This window comes from Haemaphysalis longicornis, unplaced genomic scaffold, assembly GCF_048455015.1.
Source record: "Haemaphysalis longicornis isolate Haplotype H1 unplaced genomic scaffold, Haemaphysalis longicornis Haplotype H1 scaffold_1, whole genome shotgun sequence".
In the NCBI taxonomy this organism is placed as follows: Eukaryota; Metazoa; Arthropoda; class Arachnida; order Ixodida; family Ixodidae; genus Haemaphysalis; species Haemaphysalis longicornis.
Genome location: NW_027526203.1, coordinates 123,889,605 through 123,912,605, shown reverse-complemented (window position 1 = coordinate 123,912,605; position 23,001 = coordinate 123,889,605). Strand labels below are relative to the sequence as shown.

Genomic DNA, 23,001 nt, shown 5'->3' with positions numbered 1-23,001 from the left:
TTGGCGAGCAGGGAAAAAGATGTGTCCCCGCGCGAAATTTCATACGGCCGTCTTAGAATCGGAGAATATGTGAGATGGGGGTGGTTGGTGTGTTATGGCCAGAGCTATTGCCGCTTCCTCGGCCTCGTGGGGCTGGGCTGTCGCATTAAGAGTTTCCCGAGGCAGCCGTCACCCGACGACTGCCTCGGGGAAGGAGAAGTGCATTTTAAATACGGTAATCTTTCTTGGGCTACTTAAATTCGTTAATTTTGGCCTGTCTGTCTGTCTGTCTGTCTGTCTGTCTGTCTGTCTGTCTGTCTGTCTGTCTGTCTGTCTGTCTCTCTGTCTGTCTGTCTGTCCGTCCGTCCGTCCGTCCGTCCGTCCGTCCCTTGATTCAGCCTTCCGGGGAAAAGTTAAAAAAAAACAATCTTGAACGGTACGTTTATATAGGCAGAACTTTCGCTAACCACTAAATCTTTAAACACACTTCATACCAGTCAACATGGTCCAGAAAACAAAATAGGGACATCCGAGGCAAAACATCAATTTATAAGTGGTATGTGCAGTGCTCTTTTAAATAAATATACATAGCCGCTCGTTTTTTGCAATAAAGAAGAGAGACTTGCTGGTTGACAACAATGTTATGACCCAAAATACAAAACGCGCTTGAGTCCGTGGCTCGCACCTCGTGGCGGCGTTCCCAGAGGTCCCACACTAACGAGTGGTTCGAGTAGAGTTCGCGCGAGCAGCGGAACGAGCAGCGGCAAATTGAATTTACTAGAGCAAGTCTCCATTGTGTCTATCGCGGGACGGGCGAGACGGGAGGGGAAGAGCGTGAGAAGTCTGCGGGAGAGAGACGAAAGGCACTCGCTTGGCAACAGCAGCAGCAGCACAGGTCTATCGTCTTTCGACAACGTTTGCAGCGAAGTAAGGAGGCACGCGGCAATTTCTTTCGCTTACGTTTACAAGGCCACACCATGCAGTAACAGTTGATCTGAGACGCTAATGAACAGTAGATTGGTGGAATCCTTACATTTGCAGTCAGGAGTAATGTTCGCTTCGACAATATTTTCATGGTGGCAGAATAGTTCATTACAATAACCTACATGAGCATTTCAAATTGCGTTACAAGAGACGCTATAACAAAACATTTGTGTTTGAAAGAAAGTTAGTAACGGACATTAAAAAGCCACGTGCGTAATTAAGCTAGCTTTGGTGCAATCTTACAGGTTATTTATAAGCTGTACGATTTATGTTTATATTTATGTGCTTGGGGCTATGTATTAACTTTCCATTCTTCAGCTGCTGACACACTCTGTGACTACATAAATAGGTTGAAGTATAGGCAAAAGAAACCTGGTGGAATTGCGAATACCTGTTCCGTTTATAAGAAATTCGACTTATCGAGACTGCGCACGTAAGTTGTTACATTCGGCTACAGGGGCTGCTTCACTGAAACTTCGATTTCCGCCAATAAAAATCACAACCAACTATGAGCCAAGCCAAAAGGGCCAGGCGGGGCTGCTGCCTTTGACGAACATCCAGAAGTAGACATAGTAGCTAATGTGACTGACTATTTAGAGAAAAAGTCAGTGTGTGAGTGCTTGAGCCCTTGCAACCTCTTTCTGTGAAGCACACGGCGTCGCTAGGATGCGCAGAAATATTACTCAACTTTCCTATTCTTCAGGTAAAATTCCTAGTGTTTGGCAACGCCCAGTATTCCTGATCAACGCTGAAAACCTACTGCGCTGTACCGCTTATCTCAAGTGCCAAAATGTTCTTTCCTTAAACGGGAGTATTTTTACATTACGTAAATACTAACCAAATGATTCCAAGCCGCTTGTTCCGTGTAAGTGGAAATTTTGTTCACGGAGGACGAACTGTAACTGACTGTCCTTTCCTGAGCGTCCACTCACCTTTATGCTTTCCGCAAATATTTGGCCGTTTTAATTCGCGGGAGGGACAGAAATGTGGAACCAGTGCCATTAAGTAGGGCGCTGCCATCATACCAATACAAAAAAGGCTGTGTTCTTTTGCCAATGTTTTGCTACATTGTTTGTACACGTATTCAACAATTATGAACCTATAAAGCGGCCGGACAGAACGCGTTCGGGGTAGTAGGTGGAATTTTTTATTGGTCCCGTGTGCGCATGTTTCAATACTGGTTTTCAGAACTAACGTCAATGAATTAAAGGTGTACTGACACGAATTTTTGGTCTTAATACTGTTACGCAGTTGCTTCCTTTACTTGCGATGCGACGCGTGGGGCATGCGATGCGACTTGCGATGCGACGCGATGCGATGCCATGTGACGCGTGGAACATACTTAAATTCGAAGGCATTTATCGCCGACGGAACAGCACGCGGAGCGACGCCCAGCAAATGGACATCAGAGTGACATCACTCCGTGAGAAGGAAAAGAATTGAGGTATCCCTGTGCCTGCAACGCTCGTCGGAAACTCGTGACGTCACTTTTGACGCAACCGGGCGAGCGGCGATGGGGTGCTGGCGCGTTCACAAACCGATGCACGTAGGCATAACCGCTGAACACAAAGGCACTCTTGCCATAAATAAAATTCCACACGCGGGAAAGGAGCCGATAATATAGCCCAGATAATATAGCCGATAATATAGCCCAGTCGCGATCGGGACTTTTATTGAAAGCTGACATGAAATCTCCGCCGCAATGGTAGGACTAAACGCCTTCAGGCAGCTCTGCCGCTCATGGTGGCGGGGCAGTTGAAAGACTCGAAACACGCCCCCGCCGGCCACGCAGTGTTTTGACGTCCGCACCAAACGGAGAGGTCATATCGTGGTTTTGCCATATGCGCGCCTTCGGGCTGGAAGCGCGGGAAATAATTTTCAGGCCGTTCAATATAAATATTTATCGTGCACTCAAGTATTTAAAGCGCTGTTTCGGGTTTGCCAGGCCTTTAACCATCAATTACACCAATAAAAAGAACATGGAATTTTCGTGTCCGTATTCCATTAAGGTACAACGTATACGATACGTGTAGAGTTTATCTACTCAGATAAGACCGGGTTATCAACCAAAAAGCTTTGCGAAAATAACATGGTTATTATTGATTGCTCAGCACCGCAGGAAGAACAACTTAATTATCCGAACATGGAAAATTAAGTGAACTCATTAATAACGTTTGCACACCCCGACAGTAGCATTAGTTCTCACACTGAAAGCTTTTTTTTTAAATTAGAATGAATTAGCGAACTGCTGTGGGCATTGCTCCACGGATATTACTTTCCACACTGTTTCCATCCTGGTTTCGAGAATGTTTGTTTTTGTCTTCCCGCTGTCAAAATCAGCTGCCTGAAAGAAGCCCGTCCGCTCGAACCGATATGCAAGCAGATACTTAATGACCATGATTTTGCATGTTATTTACTCGTCGGAAGCTGCCGTATTTACTTCATAGGCATACCACCGCACAAAAACTAAAAAGATGCCTTTCTTTTCAACCCATTTTTTTCTGGTTACGTTCTGACGTGTTCGGCAGCTGAGAAAGGATTCATTAATCAATGTCATCAAAAGCTTTGACACGCCATCCCGGCAACTATGTGATAGCAAGTTGTAAAAAAAAAAAAACATCGCCGAACTTTTGCCCTACGTGTGCGAAGCCGTCGACAGCAGAGGCTGAATTAAGTTTACCACAAGGCGGTCGAAGTGCAAGGGGCTGTTACAAACAACAAACCAGTGGAATGCATGAACCGCAGTGATTTTCGAATCCCATTCAGCACAATATGAAATTGGCGCCTACGGGTTCGTGCACATCACGGACGCAGGGCTGGCCCCATGTCACAGGCCAACGCAGTCGGTACACGCTTCCCTGGTTGCAACCTTCCCTTTCATCCTTTTCTTCTACGCTGCTGAACGTACTCTCCATCTCTCTCGTTTAATGGAGGTGGAGCCACAAAAAGGGGAGGCCCCACGCCTGACAGGATTGCGCCTTGCATTGTCCTTGCATTTTCTTCGCATTTCCTTGCATTTCACAGAAAAAAAACTGGGGGAACACGAAAGAAGGTTGAAGAGGCTGTGTCCGAACCCGTCGTCACTGATCGAGAATCTGTCACTTATTCTGCAAGGCATTCGCAACGTCTTTACGTCGCCCACGCTTCTAAAATTTCTCACGCTCGTTCGTCGCGGTACTCGTTCTGCACTGTGGACTCAAAACGAGGGAAACGCTTACAAGTGTGTCAATTAACGCACAGGCACGTTGCTTTAACTGCAAGCGCGGAGAGCGTAGGAGTGTTTCTTCAGGTGCTTCTTCAGGCAGCTGCTAGTCTGCCAACAGGTATGGCACCGCCTGTGCAGGATGCCCCGTATACAACGCAATCACGGCGTGGCACGAAGCGCTTGGCGCGCTTCTAGTGCGGGACGGCTAGATGGGCAGTTTTTGCTAAAGCGATGTTTATGACGACTTGTTAGGGAGACGACTTGTCAGGGAGAGAGTTTCCAGCCATCAAGAAAAAGGAGGCCCCGTCTCCGTTGCTGCGAAACGTCCAGGGAGATTGGACAATTGCAAGCGGCTCGCCTGGTACCAACGGACATGAACCCGCCGCGGTGGCTCAGTGGCTAAGGCGTTGTGCTGCTGAGCACGAGGTCGCGGTTTCGATTCGCGGCCGCGGCGGCCGCTTTTATGATGGAGGCGAAAATCAAAAAACGCCCGTGTGTACGAGATTTTGGCGCACGTTAAAGATCCCCAGGAGGTCGACATTAATCCGGCGCCCTCCAATACGGCGCTCCTCATCGCCTTCGTTGCGTCGGCGCGTTGAACCCTACAATCGATCAATCAATCAACCAGCGAAGATAACTGGAACTGTGAAAAAAAAAAACGGTAACAGGGAAGAGCACACAGACAATGCCGAGTGTGTCCTCTTCCCTGGGCCCATTTTTTTTTTTTTGGTGTGCAGTGCCAGTTATGAACAATTTTTACCTAGCCAGGCTTTCCACTTTGCACCAACGGAGAGGCACCCTCACCTTTTGTGTAGTCTTTTTTTTTTCTCTTTCTTGTTCGTCATTTCCTCTTCCACCTCGTTCAGCTCTTTCCGCTCACTGCTATCGGACGCGTGCGCTCGATCGCTCTCGCACTACCACCGGTGGATCGGCTGTCCACTTTATTCTTGCTAAGCAGCATTAAAGGCCCAGCCCCTTCACGCCCTTGAAGAGGCTTTTATGCATGTTGCGGTTGAAAACAGAGTTCGCACGCGTTCTCCTTTTCTAATCCGGTTTTCAAAGCACCCTCGATTTACTGCAGGTAACTAACTTAGAAGAACACGTGCAGACATTGACAGCTAAGCTGGGTATCAGTGTGGAAAAGTCGGAGATCGATCTGATCCATCGGGTGCCCTCCAAGGACAAAGCTAAGCCAAACATTTTGATTAAGTTCGTGTCTCGCTCATCGCGTAAAAAAGTTTTTCAAGCCTCTAAGAAGAACAGTGTTACTGCGTCAGACTTCGGCTTCCAGGAGACTGACGCTGTGTACATAAATGAGCATTTGTGCCCAGAAAAAAAAGTTCTGCTTGGAAAGGCAACAAGTTTGCGCAAAGAAAAACAGTGGAAGTTCTCTTGGGCACAGCAAGGAAGAGAGAGAGAGAGAAACAACGTTTTTTATTGTCCGGCAAAAAGACGCGGCCTGAACGTCACGCTGGACGGCCACCCGGCGCTCGCTACCTACTCGCACCCAGCCTCCGAGGAGAACGTGCTGTCGGCCGCTGGCGCTCGAGAGCCTCCAGCGCTTGCTAGACGGCCTCGCGCTGGGCGTCGTAGTCCACACTCGCCACCGCACTCGCTAGGCGCGGCGGCAACGCGTCTGTGACACCGTCCTCTACTTTGCATTTCCACAGCATGTGCGCCATGGTGGCTCGGTCCTCGCCACACACCGCACACACGTCACTGGCGTACACCTCTGGGCATACATGTTTCGCCACCAACGGGGTCCACACCGCTCGCGTCTGTAGCTGCCGCAGCGTCACCTCCTCCTGTCTCGTGAGCTTACGGAAGGATTCTTGCGCGAAAAACTGAAAACTCGCCTATCGTTCACATAGCCTCTGAAGACGACTTGGCAAAGATTGTGTAGGCGTAGCGCCTGTCAAACCGAGAAATGACGACCTCACTTGAACACTTAAGCGATAGATACAGTGGTAGCTACAACGTAGCAATTCTGCATTGCAATATACGCAGCGTTAATAAAAATATGAATAGCCTTAAGGTGCTTCTACGGGAACACAAATTTGCTTATGATGTGATTGCGTTGACAGAAACATGACTCCAACCTAACCAGGTTGTAAATATTCCAGGATATAATGTAGCGTCCCTTTCCAGGCCAACACAAACGAGGGGAGGTGGTTTGATAATATATATAAAATAAAACTTGAAATTCAACACGTGTACCCACCTAACCAACCAAGTACCCTCTGAATACGACATGCTGTTCGTTGAGCTAGGCATAGGGCTAACAATTGGCGTGTTATATCGTTCACCAAACTCTCGGCTTCCTTCTTTCTTGGAAAAATTAGAAATAATCCTAGATAACTTGGCTGCTAATAATAAAAAAACAGCTCTGCGGAGATTTTAACCTTTATTTGTTGCCAAATTCCAACCTTGTGTACAAAACGATGTATGAATCTTACGGATTCAGAAACACCATCACGCACGCAACACGCATTACCGATCATTCCTCGACTCATATCGACCAAATGCTGTGCAACTACGATGCCGGCGATACTTTTTCTGGCGTTCTACAATCAGACATCACAGATCATTTTGCTTTTTTCTTCCTTACGTCATTCCGCTGTGACATGCCCGCACCAACTGCCGTTCAGTCTGCCACTCGGATTGATAGCGGTCGACTGCCAGATAGTTTACACGCTTTACGGGATGAAATTTTCAATGGCACAGACGTGAACAAAATGTACGAATGATTTCGGGACGTGCTCGATGATAGCGCAACAATAACGTCTGCTCACCCGCGTCAGAACGAGCGAACAAGCCACCCTTGGATAACACACAGCATCCTTAACCTCTCTCGTACTAAAGAGTATTGGTACCGAAAACACAAGCGAAACAAAGAAAATGAATATTATCGCTGGCAGTACAAACCTACGAAAAACAAGTTAACAGCTTTAGTGCGCCGCAGTAAAAAGGCATACTATTGTAGCCTTATCGCAGCAAACCACAGAAATTCAAGAAAACTTTGGCAGGTAATAAATTCCGTAATAAAGGGAAACACGCGCTCTTCACCACTTCCGGATTTATCTTTGTTTGGTGCATCAAACGCAGAACTGTCTTCCAGATTTAATGAGTACTTTACCAAAGCTAGCCCCAATCTTGCATTACAGCTACCCCCTCGGAGCAGCTTCAGATTGCCTTCTAGCATTGTAAATTGTTTTTGTGTTTTTTGAAATTACTTCAGAAGAGATAATGTCTACTATAAACGCTACGCCTACTGCCGAAGCATCGGGGTATGATGGCATAACCACGCGAATTTTAAAACTTAATGCAGAGGTAATCAGCCCATTCCTTGAAAAAATATTTATAAGGCACTCTATGATGGTGTATACCCCGACATGCTTAAGATTGCAAAAATAACGCCTGCATATAAAAATGGTGATGCCAACCTAATTGAAAACTATAGGCCTCGAGCGCGGCCTGTAGGGGCGCCACTGAAATCCCCCTAGCGGCCCGTTTCGAAAGCAGGCGCGGGAGTCGGCGTCCGGCTCCCAAGGGTCGCCGCTGCTTTTGCGGCACGTCCACGACTGAGATTTGCCGTGTGCGGGTGTTTGAAATCCATGTTTATGTGAAGCAGTCACTCTGTTCGCAAATGAGGCGTGTTTACGAGAGTGTAAATGTTTCTGACGCGATCTTAGTGTGGTATATTCGGTCTGTATAAGCGCCCGGTATGTGTCACAGGCCAGCGGCGCGGAACCGGCGTGTGATGGAGCCGATTGTAGTTACTATGACCTGAATTTACTAGCAGTGTCTCCGTAACCACTGGTTCCTCAGATGTTCATGCTACGGCTATACACAACGATTTAAATTGGTTTTGTGCGCTTACATAATCAGCGGGGCACTCATACTTGACAGCACGCCAGTTACGTTTGCCAATATTATACCTCAGATATTGATCACCACCATTTACAAGCCAGTCTGTGTTAATTTCTGGAATATTCAACAAAAGTACAATGGACAATGCATAATTATACTCGGGGATCAGCACACGACAAAGTCGTCTTGTTGTGAGGTGAGCGCCCGCAAACATTCATCTGTTCCTCTGCGAGCAGCGCGGAGACGGGCTTAGAATATAATCCGCGTCCGCGACTAATGCTTCTTCGAAATATCGCCATATGGCGGGAGCCAGCAGAATAAAGCATAAACTGAAATCAGAGGGCCTTATCACATACCACTCTCTTCCTACGACACCTTTCATCGCTTGTTCGACAGCCTACCCTGTATACTTCCAAAAATGCGGCCGCCGTATGATCAGCTGTTCGTTGAAGTAGAAAAACAATGAAAGTGAACGCAAGATTTGCGTGTGTGTGATTACTAAATGTTCATTGCTTGATTACGCTCCGCATTTGTACACAGCGTCCCCCTCCCCGCCCCCTCTACCGATGTCTCGCGAAATGGCAGTGCGTTTCGCGTATAGTTGGTCTAGTGAACCCTACCTGGCTTAAGTTTCGACGAACGTCTTTAGCATGTCAGAAGCTGCACTGTTTTTTTTATTTCCGTTATAAAATTATGTTTCTTAATTCCGCACTTGCACAGCACTTATTTTTCCTTGGTTTCATTAACTTGCCTTTGTGTGTGGTCACATAATTTAACGACGCACAGCTAGGCTTGGAATATACTTAACATTTTTGCATGGTTTATATGCTTATAAAAGGCATAATTTATTGTCCGGGATTGGATAATCACATCCCCGAAACATATTTTTCTGCGACGTATATATTCGAAACGAAGCCGCATTCGTTGTCCACGCTGCAAAATGAAGCCAACCTCTCATTGTGCCAGTATCAGGTCTAAACGAGGCGACAGTAGAATTCATTTGTGCCTGATTTTTTGGAGGTGACAGGGGTGATATGTTGCTACCATCGTCGACGGCCGGAAGAGCGGCGAGTCGACGAAGCGCGCAGCACCGCGTCTCCGGGTAGCTCTTGCAGGCGATCGCGTACTCTACGAAGACACACAGATGCTTTTTAAGTGACCTAAACGTACTCTTTGCCTATAGACGTCACCATAAGAAGTTTTTTTCAGGGCGCGGAAAGGCGCAAAGAAGCGAAACAGAACCTAAACACTGCACGCGGCCCTATCAGCCACGCAGCGCAAATCCCGTCAACGCCGCGGAGGAGCGGCGGCAGGCGGCGCAGCGATCGCGAAGCTCGAGGCGTATAGACCTATTTCAGTACTTTCTGCAATAAATAAATTATTTGAAAAGCTGATAGCAAAGCGCATTCTTAAATTTTTAGTTAGATATAATGTTATAGCCCCCCAGCAGCATGGATTCTGTCCAAACAAATCAACATCCACAGCTGTTATTAACGTTGCGAATATCATTATTACCGCACTAAACGAAGGAAAAATGGCTGTCGGTATATTTTTAGATGTGCGAAAAGCTTTGACACTGTAGATTATGATATACTTTTTAAGAAACTTCATTGTTATGGTTTCCGGGAATCTTTTCTAAATTTGATTCAAAGTTATTTGTCCCAACGCAAACAATGTGTTTCCATAAATGGTACTTGTTCAAATTTTCTAGCCATAGCAGCTGGAGTGCCTCAGGGTTCCGTCTTGGGACCTATTCTATTTTCTCTTTATGTAAACGATTTTCCGAATTGCTTAGTAAAAGGGGAAGCCATGACGTACGCTGATGACACGGTTATTTTATTCGTAGGAAATAGGATTGCGCATCTAGAAATAGAAGCGAATAGTGATTTAATAAATATCGCGAAATGGTTTGATGAAAACAGGCTGCCGCTATGTAACCAAAACAAAATATATTCTTTTTTCATCTTTAGGTGCGAAGAGCAATAATTCAATAAACCTGAAACTGGGAACTGATCAGATTCAGAAAGTAGATAGTTATAAATATCTCGGCATAGTCCTTGACGCGGCCGTGAGTTATAAACAGCATATCAGTATCCTGTGTAAAAAATTAAGTTTTGCTTGTTTCACGTTATACCAGGCAAGACAGCATTTCCCCTTGCCAACGTTAAAAACAATTTACTTCGCTGTCTTTCACTTTCACTTAATATACTGCATTGAAACTTGGGGCAGCACATATTTATCGTATCTTTCCCCAGTTATAAAATTACAAAAACGAGCACTCTGCATTATAACCTTTTCAAAATGTACCAACCACACAGCTCCTTTATTCAGTAAGCTAGAAATAACGCCTTTTTTGGTCGCCCGAGATTACAAAATAGCCTGCGTCACTCATAATATTTTGTCAGAAAACAGCCCTTTGCCATAAAATATTTTTATAAAATCACGTCAAGTAACACGAAGTCACGCAAACATCAATTTTAGCATACCGCTTGTACACAACGTGTATGGCAGACGTACAATACCGTATCTTGGTACTAAGATATGGAACGCTATTTCTGTTGACCTTAAAGAAAGCCGCAATTTTTCTCGAGCGTTGAAAAACACTATCAAAGGTAACAATTTCGAATCGCTAGCTTGACCTGGATATAACTAAGGTTACCACCTGTAAAACATGTATGTTCTCTTTTAAATGATTGGTCCTGGACAAAATATGGGCTACATTCAGTTGCGAGACTAGATTTGCCGTTTCTGCTCTTTCACGTGAGCATATATATGTCTATGTATGAGTATCTGCACTTGCATTCATGCTCATGGATGATTGTATATATGCTATGGTTAAGTACATTGATGTGTACGGGTGTGTTACGGTTCTGGCGATCGCTTTCTTTTGTTGTCCGTGTTGAATTACTTTAAAAGCTGAGTTGCTACAATATGATGTATTTATTGCATGGGCCCGCAACTAGCAAGGTTGCTATAGGCCCAGATGATGTATTGCAAATCAAAATGTATCCCCTTCTGGGTAAATAAAGTTGAATTGAAATAAAAAAACCGAAATGTAGAATATGAGATAATAGACGAAAATCCGGGAGGAGGAAACGGAAGGAATACATCGAAAAAAAAAAGAGAAAAACAGCGAAGGAATCAGAGAAAATAAAAAGGCAGAGAGGAAAGTTAAAAAGAAAAGCCGACAAAGAACGCAACAGGCAGCCTCGCTGTTCAGGGGCCTGGTGAATATAGCGCATGTTTGGTATACCACTTACGTGAGTCTGGCTGTGTAGCTGCCCAGAAATTAAACGTCCAAATAAGGCACCGTTCTTTCGCCTCAAGCTTCTTTACCGTAAGCTTTGTACCTTTATTTGTATTTGCTTGTATTTCTTCTTTTCTCCTGATGGAGACTGGCTCAACATAGCCAATTATGCCCTATGCAGAAAGTTGGAGCGTCCCTGCGTTTCTGCCTTAAAAACTTTTCCAGCTGCATCGGTCTTTCGCACTTTTTACTCACGGTTCATCATCCTCCCTCTCGGTCTTCGTCCCCGTCCAAGGCGGCCGTGTGACCGTCGCTGTAATTAGCCCCAGCCGTGACGAGGGCCAGCAGAAACTTCTTTGCAGCGCGATAGTGGGCGAGCACCCGTTACCAGTGGTGGTCCAAGATAACGGTGTCGCCAGGCTGCGGCACGGGCACACAGGTATGCCTTGAATATTTCTGTTGCCCCATCTCATTGACCCTGGTGTCGCTACCACGGTTCGTGTGCTGAACGTTCTCGGCTATAATTGACGAAAAAGGAAATTCGTGTTTCGCTGGAGGCAAGCACACTTTGCTATCGGGTGTAGTGCAGTAAAGCGGTATAACGTCAGCCCACCTAGAGTGTGGGACTCGATCCCGCTCACTAACAGAACTCCGTAGCCGCTGAACACCGCGGTGAGCATCGATAAAGATGCTTAGGTCCTCTCCCGCTCTCTGATTCTTTCTCTCCACCTCCAAATCTCTGTCTCCCCCCTCCTTTACCCTCCCCTGCCTCCCTCTTCCATGGTTTCGTTGTATAGTTAGTTTTCTTGTATTAATGCAGTGACATTTGTACCTGCGATCAGCCACTTGTCGTTCGCCGTGCTTTAAACACCGGCAAGCAACATTAATCTTGAACAAAACTGAGACGGCTACGCTTCAAGAAAATATAGCCACACAAATACAAACACTTGAGCACAACAGCAACTTCTTGGTCTTTCGCCAACGCGCAGCCGCACGGAAGCCAACCGTTATAATTTTTGTTGCAGAATTCTCCACAACTGTCCTTTCCCAAAAACAAAAAAGGTTTCACGCTGCGACAGGGTCGCTTCACCGCTATTCTAGCCGCCGGACAGGTAACAAAATAGAGTTGAAAATGCCGCTCCCTTACTACGCTGGCCGTTTGCAGTCTTCCCAAAATAGCGCTGGTATGATTGCAGCGGTCACGCGGTGGCAGTTCGCTTAAGCGCATGCGACCACCCGCATTACGTAATTAACTTCCGACGTGTGGCTCGCGAGAAGGTCAGAGGGCTTCCGGCAAGGACGTGCAATATTATTGACGCCCCTTCGCAATGAAAATCTCCATACGCGCAGCCGCGTACTCTCGCCGGGCAGACCGCGCTGCGGTCGATCTGGTTATTAGGCGAAACCAGTGCAAAGACTGCGCAACGGAGCAGGAAGGCGGTCAGCGTGGGAGAAAGAACTTCGGTCTAAGGCGAGCCTGTGTGAGAGAGGGTGCGATGGCGTAACATGCGTTGCTGCGCCTTGGCCCGTTGTGGTGAAAACAATCAATGGATGTTGTGCATCGAGGGCATGCGGTCGCGGGAGCGTGGTTTGTAAATCGACCCACGAAAAAGCGTTCAAATGATCCCAGTTGGGTTTTAATGCTTAGGACAAAACGTTAATGCGCCCTCAACACCTTCACAAGAAAAGCGACATGTATTGCAGTAATTCTTCGATGAATTAACAACTATTCCTGAAGGTTCATTTAGGGGGATTAACACGTTCTATGGACGAGTTTACTCGTTGGTTTCTCACGCGATATTACAATGGCGCGAATGAGGCGGGGTGATCAATTTGACGAGGGAATTCAGCTCATGACGGACGTAAGCAACATGATTATCTCGTAGAAATTCAGATTCCCATGCGCCTCACTCCAAGGCCTGCGTAAAAGTCTCATAACCAACCAAGTCTCATAACCAAGTATCATAACCAACTAATCAGTAGTTTTCACCATCCTCATCCTATGTAGGTTCACTGCGATATGGGAGGCTTTGGTCGGGTGGCCAAATGCCGCTCTCATGAGTGTCACGCTACGTGTTCTCACTATTTTGGGTGAGACCATTTCGTCTCGCAGTATACGCACGCTGTTACTGCGGGGGACCAGGCATCATTCCCTACCGGTGGATGTGTCAGACGCAATTACACGCATAACTGCTCGAGAATGCGCAAGAGTGTCACGCCGAATGTGTGGCTTCCCACCACCAAACCTGCGGGAAACCACGTCCGTGTTGACGGGTGGCGCAAATGCGCGTCTTGAGGAACCTAAATTTCTCGGAAGGCTCACGCCACTCTCTCCTTCTCGTAGTGCCGTTAGAAATGTTCAATCAATGCATTGCTCTTCCGTCGGAAAACTATAAGCTTCTGGTTAAGTTAACGTGCATCGGGCCCACGTTTTCAACGCTCTCAATAAACGCTTGATTTGACCCACTAGGAAAGTCCAAAGAACACGCAATTAGGCTCTCAAAAGCTTCATCATCGTTTAACGGCGCTTCGCTCAAGAACCGAGTCGAAAAGCAATGGCACGAGGTCCTTCTTTCTTTGCTTTTGTTACAAAGCCCCAGGCTGCAGATTTTCCGCTAGACATTGTCACGCGGCTCCACTGACTCTACAGCACCATGTCGCCGAAGCTCTTGCGCTTTTTTTTCTGCTCAGTGAACCAGCCAGTTCTTCCTTCCGGGCGGATTCACGCGTGTGCATAGATGTTCTGCCGAGTGGAATCGGGAGCGCATCCGCCGGACGTGAGAGAAGGGTTTCTTTTCCTCCATCGGCTAGATCAATATTTCTATCCATATATATTATTTTTAATTTTCATGCAAAGAAACTGGAAGGCAAGATAGACTACATATTTGAAGCACGAGCTCCCCGACGGCAGGCACTGCTTTTACTGATCTAATTTGGCCTTACGAAATTTCAAATTGGGGCTGATGACATTTTTAACGGCAACCATTGCTGCTGTCGGCTCGTCAGTTGCTTGCTCGTCACGAGTGTCATGCTATATTGGAACGCTGAATGCAACAGCCCTAAACGGATCGTGGAGTGAAAAAGCTGCCGTCCCAGAGAAGTCGTGCACAAATTCCCCATTGGTGACAACCGGTTCCACAGCGCGTGTCTCAGAAATAAAACAGAAGAACCGCGCGACGCAGGGCGACGCCTTGGCAAGGCCAGAACCACGTGGAGGAGCGGGGGAGACAGCGGTAGCGGTGTCAGGTGTTCGGCTGCCGCGTCGAGCTTCGCACTACCGCGGCCTCTATCCTACCTAACCTAGCCTAACCTGAACTACGCTTTCTCGCCCAGCAGGGCGGTAGTCACTAGTGAGTGCTCTTCAGTATGACATGAATGCTTTCACAGTGACGACTCATTGCAAGTGCAATTAGGAGCCCCCCACCCCACCAAGAAGCTTTTTTTTTCATTATTTAGCGTGAAGCGAGCTTGTAATGATAGAATTACCTGCGGCATATCTCGCGGCGCACTCATGCGCGCACACACAGGAAAAAAGCGCGTAATATTTAAAACTGCTGTTACGGGGATATTAACAAGTTCGTTCTATTATTGTCCAAATATGCACGAGTAGTGTTTTATGGGTTCACCCTAAATTTGTAAGTTTAAACCGCTGGTCTCACCCCCTCAGTACCAAAAAGGAAAATATCTTTGTAGCCGGTTCCTGGCAATGTAAAACAAAAAGGGGCGAAATAAAAAAATTACAGCCGTTCCACTCAATGTGAAAGCTGTCGGAGGTGCAGAGCAGTGATTCGCCATAATTGGCCGCAGCGCCGTTATCCGCTCACTGCTTCCAACCTATGCATTTCAAATTTCCCGCCTTCGCAGTGCTCCCGCGCCCCCTGCCTGAAACTGCGCTAGCCGAAGTCTGCTCTTTTTGTGCTTGCTATAATTTCGTATGCTGCAGCTGTTTTGCGTCATTTCGAACTCGCCATTTTTTTCTTGCGCGGCTGGAGCCTTTCTGCGTCATTTAGAGAGCGTCATTTCTTTCTTGCGCGGCCGTTTGTTTTTTTTTTTTTCGCTTACTACCGTAAAAATCAACCCAACGATCGTTCCTAACTAAATGAACGCGAGGGCTGCCGGTTATATACACAGATTTTGCCTGAAATGTGCCCGAAGTTTTCTTTGCGCTGAATAACGGGGTAATGTATGACAAGCGCCAGCGGTTCACGAGGTTCCAACGGTTATGAATATTTAAACCGCGTGGGTTTTGGAAGCCTCAGTGTGACTCCCTGGCGCCGGTACAGACGGCTCTACTTGGGTCCGTTATCTCGCTGCGCCGCCTGATTGCGGCAGTCACATCGACCGTCAGCGAGCTAAGACGACAAGGCGAGCCCATAAAGTGCCATAAAGTGCTCTATTGGTTGCGCAAACGCAACCGTGGGCATTTTTTCTTCATCCCAACGTACTCTCCATACCGGCCGCGCTACCTTGGTGTCTACAGCGTTGCCGTACTTGCGCTAGTGAGCATGTTGTTCTTCCCTATACGGCGGCGATTATTCTGATGAAGGCGAGAACTCAAAACCCGCTTGTCTCAAGATATCCCACCCGTCGAATATGCCAAGTGAGCTTAATTAATTCGTATCCTGGTTGTAACAGTGCAAGAGGAGACAGCGGACGAAAGAGAAAAATAGACAGGACAACTGAAGTCTTACAATCTGCTCTCAACTTACGTGCTTTGTCCTTTCCTGCGTACTTGTAGTCATGGTGGCTCCAAAATATCAATCCCAGCAATCTGCTATATTTAGATACACCGTAGCCTTCTACTATGTCTAAACTCAAGTGTTTCCGTGGTGCGTGAAGAAACACAACAGGACTCAATCCTAAGTATCCTTGCCACGTGCCTGATATTATTCTTGCTCATCAGAGCATCAATACGTCATCAGACGCGCAATTTTGGCAGCTTTGATATGACAATTTTTTCCGTTATTCGAGGACAAAATTTCCGACTCCAGATGATGTCTCGCGTATTCTTTAATCTTTAAACATTCTTTAATCTTTTTTCGAAATCTTAAATGCTTGCAGAATGCTTGCAGAATTAGGCGATCGCGAAGTGCCTCAGCCAAAAATTACTGCTCTATGCCCAAGAGATAGCTTCGGAACTTGCTCAATACATTTTTCTCTCTTTCCCAGTCTTGGCATTCTTCGACCGCTGGAAGTTCGCGATTGCAGCGGTGTAGCGGCTGTTGGCCGGCTTTCCTATTAGCCCGGAATACATGGAGCGTTTATGCGACGAATAGTCGACGAACTTCGCCCGGCGGCGTCCGCTGGACGCCCGGCGACGGAAAAAATTCCCCCGCATTTCCCCGAGGGGGAGAATGTTTAAGTGCGAATGCACGGTTGTCGGGCCGCTTGCGGCGCTTGCGCTCGGCCCCCGCAGCCCACCGCCTCGCCGCCTTCTCTTCCATCTCTTCCATCGGGTTTGTAGTATCACGTGTACACCACGCAGTTATCAAGCCGCTATAACGCCGCTGAGTCGCCAACGCACGCCGCTGACGACGTAGTTTGAATGCGTTAAAGATATAAGGCGCGTCAACACTGATATCACCGTCGCGTCCGTGGCTTGATCGGTAGAGCGTCGCGCTGCGGCCGCAAAGTCCGCGGATCGAAACCTGGCGCCGGATGCTGTTTCTTTATAGAGGAGCACTGCGGACGCCGCCGCCGGCGGTGGATGGTTTGGGGTCGCTTATAAAGTGTAGTCACACTTAAAACATCGTCCGCCGCCGATCTAGCCGGGGCAGAAAAAGTTCGTCGCCGTCGACGGCAGCGGGAAAGCGTTGCCAAACATGGCGGCGCCCTCTCCGCCCGCTTCACAGCGATAACAGCTTCGTCGCTAATCCCTCAATGCGATATCGTGTTCTAAACCGTTTACTTCAAATTAAATTTGTCCACTCTTGCCCTCACATGAATTTTTACGCGACAAATAGCCTTCTTTTTTCAGATAGAAGAGCGTTTTTCTAGCTGTTAAGCCTGACGCAGTAGCGTTTGTCGTCCTCATAGCAACGGTCGTCGTCATAGCAAATACAACAAAAACATTAAAAACTTCTTCTACACAACATTTTACGCCTTTCTAGAGGGTTTTGCAACTAAAAAGCAATACTAATAGTCTTGACGGCTTTTTTTGCTTCTCCTGTGTTTCACTGCAATGTATTTTCCTCGTCTAGCCACACTGACAGCAGCGCAGCGGCGAGGCGGCGGCGGCCGCCGTACTTTGCTACATGTAGCGCAGCCCGACGAACATTCGGCGTCGTGACGCGGCTGGTCTTCCGCCGCGCGAACTTCGTCGTGAAAGATCGCTCCATGTATTCTAGCGCTTAGTTGGAGCAATGAACGCATTCGATAGCCACTTTAAAAAGAAGGCTAGAAAATCAAAACACAAGGCGTATTTGCTGCGACGAGCAAATCACGCAGTGCCGCTCCGTGCTGGCGATAACTATAGCTTTCGCAGTGCTTCCAGATGGCAAGGAAAGAGTGAAAGTGTTTATCGGAGGTGTTGCAGAGTCCCTTTAATAATAACAATATAATTTCATATATTAATATTATTATCATAATACCCGGTAATAATAGAGTAATAATATTAGCGTTTTTCGTTTCATATTTATGGTTATCATCAGCCTGGTTGCGTCCACGGCAGGGCGAAGGCCTCTCCCAAAGATCTCCAGCCACGTCTATCGAGTGATAGCTGAGTTTACTATTTGCCCCTGAATTTTCGTACACCTCCAGTTGGGGCAATACAGTCACTGGGGGAGGGTCAAGGTCAATGGTACTGTGTTTGGAACTTCATTTCGGAATTTTCTGGGACCAGGGACCAGGGTTACCAGGGTTACCAGGGTTGGCAAATCTATGTCTTGTGAGGAAATGCGTTATTTTTGTCCCGGGAAGGGACACAAACACGGACGGGGGTTTATCAACATTGTCAATACGTTATCGTTAATTTGGTTTGGAATATCGTTTCTTGTTTTTTGGGTTTTTTTTTTTTTTGCATACGCAGCAGCGAGCCATTTCGTAGTATCGCCCACCCGTATCTCGCATTAGTAGGGGAGTATTCCCTCTTCAAATGCGGTAATTGTTTTGTTCTCTTAATTATATAAACCTATTCCCTTATCAAGTCCAATTTTTCAACTCAGCAAACGCGGCATACGTGTATAGGTCGCATCTACGTCGAGGACCATACGGCTATATTTAAGGGCAGGCATAGGATCCAAGGGCGCATGTGACTCATCACCAGGAGGCTTCGCTCTTTACTGACCGCCACCTACATCTGTCAATTCTGGCATTGCAGTGGGCTTATAATTTATATACTTCGCAAAACCATTTTTCAGAGCTTTCACTCGATACGCAATAACGTAGTACTAACCCTTTCATTATCAAATCGCTACACGAACACTTTATTAACAAGGTGCATTTTTCGTAATTGTCCTTTTCAGCGCTGGAGCTTCCTCGAGGCAATGAGGCGCTCCGTACATCTGACTTTGTGCCACAACGTCAGGAGGTAAGGGTGCTTTCATATCTTGCCACATTCAGGAAGAAAGCGCGGCTCGACTGGCCATTCAAGGGGTATCCTTGCTTGCAATTTAGGAAAGCACCCTAGAGACTGAACCGCCGCGGGGAAGGTCGAAATTGTTCAATTTGTTCCATCAGAAATTATTTTTGTCGGTGCAACCCCTGGTGGTAGCGTTAACGGTGAGGCACTAGAGAATAAAATTTCGGATTAAAGTAAGAGCGCAGTGCATGTGGGTAAAAGAAACAATGCAACGCCTGTCAGAAATTTCACTGTCCCTTTGCTTTCATGATAAACAGTTCCCTCATTTAAAATTTGTTCGCACGGCATCGGCACGGAATAAGAACGTACAGCAGGGTAAATAGGTCGTCTTTGTGACCTCGTCGTTACCGTTTTACTTTCACTTTCCTACTATTTTTTGTAAGTCATTCTCCCCCGAAAAAAAGTCTGCTTTGGGGAATGAAAACGACGTTACAAAAGCCCTTAGCGTAATTGAGGTAGTGGTCCTCAAAATTCTGCTTATTACATATATTACAAAGAATTCAGCCCGCACACAACGGACGTTGCCCTCCTATGTAGCCGTTTTAACTCAAGTCTTCAACTTATTGCAGGGAAATCTCCTTTTTCTCGTGTATTTAATGGCTTCCACTCCTGTCCACGTTGAGGAAAGATAATATTGTTACATAATTGGGCGGTATGTCCCACCAATTACCACAACTACTTGCCACTTGCTGGACCCATCATGAGGTCAGATTATCATATTTGCCGTATACTTACAGTTTCGTGTAGCCACTAGAGTCAGCGCTGGAGTCACTATTTTGTCCAATAGCGCTAAATCTGTTGCATAATTTTTCCCGGGCAGAAGCACATTTAAACTAATATTCCCTGTTTTCAGTGCTAAAACTAACTTTTCTTCAAACAGATATTGCTATAAAACATTAAAAATAACCCCGATTATAAAAAAACGCTTCAATTCCTTTAGAAATACTCCCACAACTACAGCCTTTTTTGTTGTTACGCCAAGTAGAACTAAGAAAAAGCACCGAAGCCGTCTCAGACAGAGCGACGGAAAACCGTTATCAAATTTTCAGCATTAAACAGGTTTTAATTGGCGCCTCGAGCAAAAATAATAACGGGGAAAGGTTAGCGACTCCTGAAATACTGAACACATTCGGAAACTTGCTGCGTATGTTAACAAATTGCTTTTCTTGTGATATTTCGGGTTTTGGTGCTAATGGGTTCCTACTTGCTGGGATCCGATAGAAAAAAATGTTTGGCCTAGAATTGAAGAACGAATTACTGCAACCTTTTTTGTTACGCCAAGTAGAAATAGCGCTCGATTTTCCTACAAGTTTATTGTGAAAAGCCCCCCACATGCTTCACATGCACATCAATTCCTCCTTAAAGTGCATGAGGGCACAGCTGGGCTGCACCGTCATGCATTTTGTAGGTGACGAGGCACCGTGTTTTCCTCCCAGTCGAAAATTTCCATGGTGAAGACACAAGGCAAGCACTGCCCCCAAATGACGCGATGCCACGGAAGAAAGACCTCTGAGAGCCTGCCTCACGAAATAGCAAACAGGCAGCAAAGCAATACTAACAGGGCCGTAGCAGGCCCTCTGCGTTTTGAGGTTTTTTCCAAGGCCAAACCGTTACAATTTATTTTTGATGGCAGCAGGCACTTTTTTAACGAGTTTTCACAAAGTGAAAACAATTTTGCCTTGGTACTTGTCACTTCTGAGACCACGTTTCGGAGCATGAGCGTGCGCTTTTTCAATTTGCGCAGCGTGCGTGGAGGCGGCACTCACAGTAGGTGGACTCCTCGAGTTCTCGGATCTCGTCCTTGTTGAGCTTGCTGGCCCGTTTGCCCATGATTCCGAAGAAGCGACGTCCTTGTTCCATGGCACTACGGCGGCGGCATCAGACGGGCGTCGCTGTCAGCCGGTCGTCCAGCCTTGCCACCATGCTCACCGAAGCTGCGACACGTGACAGCCCGCTCCGCTGTGCACAGCCGACGGGGCGCGAACTTGGACTCGGGCTAAGGCGATGCAGATGCCTTATGACTCGAGGAATCGTTTCGGGGAAACTGTTCGCTCGTCGCTAGATGCTAGTGTTTGAGCCAACGCCTTTTCTGGTAGGTGAGATGGTTTTTAAAAGCGCCTTTCTTTTATCACAACCAGCCGAGCTATACAAAGTAACAGTCTACACTTGTTTCAGCTAAAACACACACTGGTCCAATACGGAAAAAAATCGAAGTGGTGAACGGCCACAGCTTCAATTTTCTCGCACCGTAACGTCGCAGAAAAGAGCGCTAAGAGTGTCGTCTGCCACGAGTCACGCACGAAAACGAGTCTGTAGCAGGAGAGTTATCGTATGGTGACTTTGACCAGTCTCGTTGAAAGGTGCTGGATCGCTACACGGCCTAGCGCGTCGGCACTCAACTTTCGCAGCCTGTATCGCGCTGGCGTCTCGCGGGACAGTCACGTTGTTCTTCACTCGCAACTCCGGCACAGCCGAAGAGCACACTCAGGAAGTCCCAAACAAATCCTCTCTCCCAGCTGTCTGGCGGCCACACTGCGCTGGACTCGCTACGGGCGCACCGTCCACACCACCGATAGTCGTCAGCAGTGGCCGGTTGGCGGACGCTGCGGCGGCGCAAGAAACTTCCCGCCTTTTTCGCTCCCGAGCGCAGGTAACAGGTTGCCACCCGGTCCTGCCCCGGTCACGCCCAGCGGTGTGCCGCGAAGCGACTTCTGACTCGGCCTGGAAGCCGTGAGGGACGAGCGTCTTCTGTCGGGGAGTTGGGGCCCGCCGGCGCGTACACCCGTCGAGCACGATTCCTCGGCGCGGCCGAGTTTCGACTGGCCCGGGGTCCGGAGCCGCACTTGGCAAAAAAGCGCGAGAGCGGAAAGGTGAGGAGGCAGCGCCGGGGAGCGGAACCGTCCCGTTGCCACGGGCAACGAGGCACCGATCCCGACTTTTTCCCCTCCGGCCTCCTTCGCTTCCTTCCTCGGGTCACCCGCGAGGGTCGCCGGCGCCCTCTGGCGTTCGTCAATACAGACACCGTCGAGCGTACACAGTGCGCTGTGCTGTTCAGCGCTGGCCATCCTCGAGCAACCAAGGTATTTGGAATAAACGTCCGGTATTCATGCCCCCACTATCCGTGGAAGACTTGAAATTCCTTACGGATGTCAATTTTTGTACGCCATGCTTGTGCAAAGCTAGAACTTATTTGTTAAGGAAGTTCAAACACCTGCGTTGGCACGTCGTGCGCTGTCCGACCACTTTGCCCCTGAATTCCATACCCAAAAAATCACGGCTTGAAAATCTGGCGCAAACCGATTGAGGGTATTCGTGTCACTGCGTTCGAAATGACAACAGAAGTAGCAACAAAATCTGAACTCAAAAAGTTTATTTTCGGAGTTTTCAGACAAACAGCTAGTTTGATTATTATTTCCTTATTGTAGCGGCTCAGAGTTTACATGCTCTGGCCACGCCCATTTCTTCGTCTCAATTTCTACTAATATATTCTTAACACGCATTTGTTCCCTAACCCACTCCGCTCTCTTCTTGTCCCTTAACGTTGAACCTATCAACTTCCGTTCCATTACTCGCTGAGTCGCCCTCAAATTAAGTTGAACCCTCTTAGTGATCCTCCAAGTTACTGCCCCGTAGGTGAGTTTCTTCTTCAGGGACAATGGTAGGCTGCCATTCATTATCTGAGAATGCCTGCCCAATGCACTCCAGCCCATTCTTATCTTTCTAATTATCTCTGCCTCATGGTTGTGATGCGGGGTCACTACTTGGCCTAAGTAGATATATTCGCTTGCCCCTTCCACTGCCTCGCCACCTATCTCAAACCGCTGTGTTCTCCTTTTTCTGCATATTGAGACAGACCGGTTGTTCCTGGAGACCACGTTTACTAGATTGCTGACTCCGAAAGTTCCGAGGAGACGGAGCGCACGATGACGGTGGTTATCCAGAGATAATGACGATGGGAGGATTGCTATGAGTGGTTGAGGAGCATACCCCTTGGTGACCACAATCGATGATGATGATGTCGGGTTCACGGGGAATATTCTGAATGCACATCCGTGATGCTTACAATATTAATTTTCAGGGCCATGATTCTACTCTCCTTGCCCAGTGCGGAAAGAATGCTTTGCAATTCGTCCCCCG

At 47.4% G+C, this 23,001-nt stretch overlaps 1 protein-coding gene across 1 annotated transcript in view; it reads right to left on the bottom strand.

Moving 5' to 3' along the window:
* LOC144179623 (frequenin-1-like) overlaps nt 1–21,676 on the bottom strand; it is a 672,708-nt gene extending 651,032 nt beyond the window's left edge. The window contains exon 1 of the mRNA XM_077708048.1: nt 20,631–21,676. Within this exon, the coding sequence (XP_077564174.1) occupies nt 20,631–20,724 (94 nt within the window). The 5' untranslated portion in view covers nt 20,725–21,676. The remainder of the gene's footprint in view (nt 1–20,630) is intronic.
* Between the last annotated feature and the right edge of the window lie 1,325 nt (nt 21,677–23,001).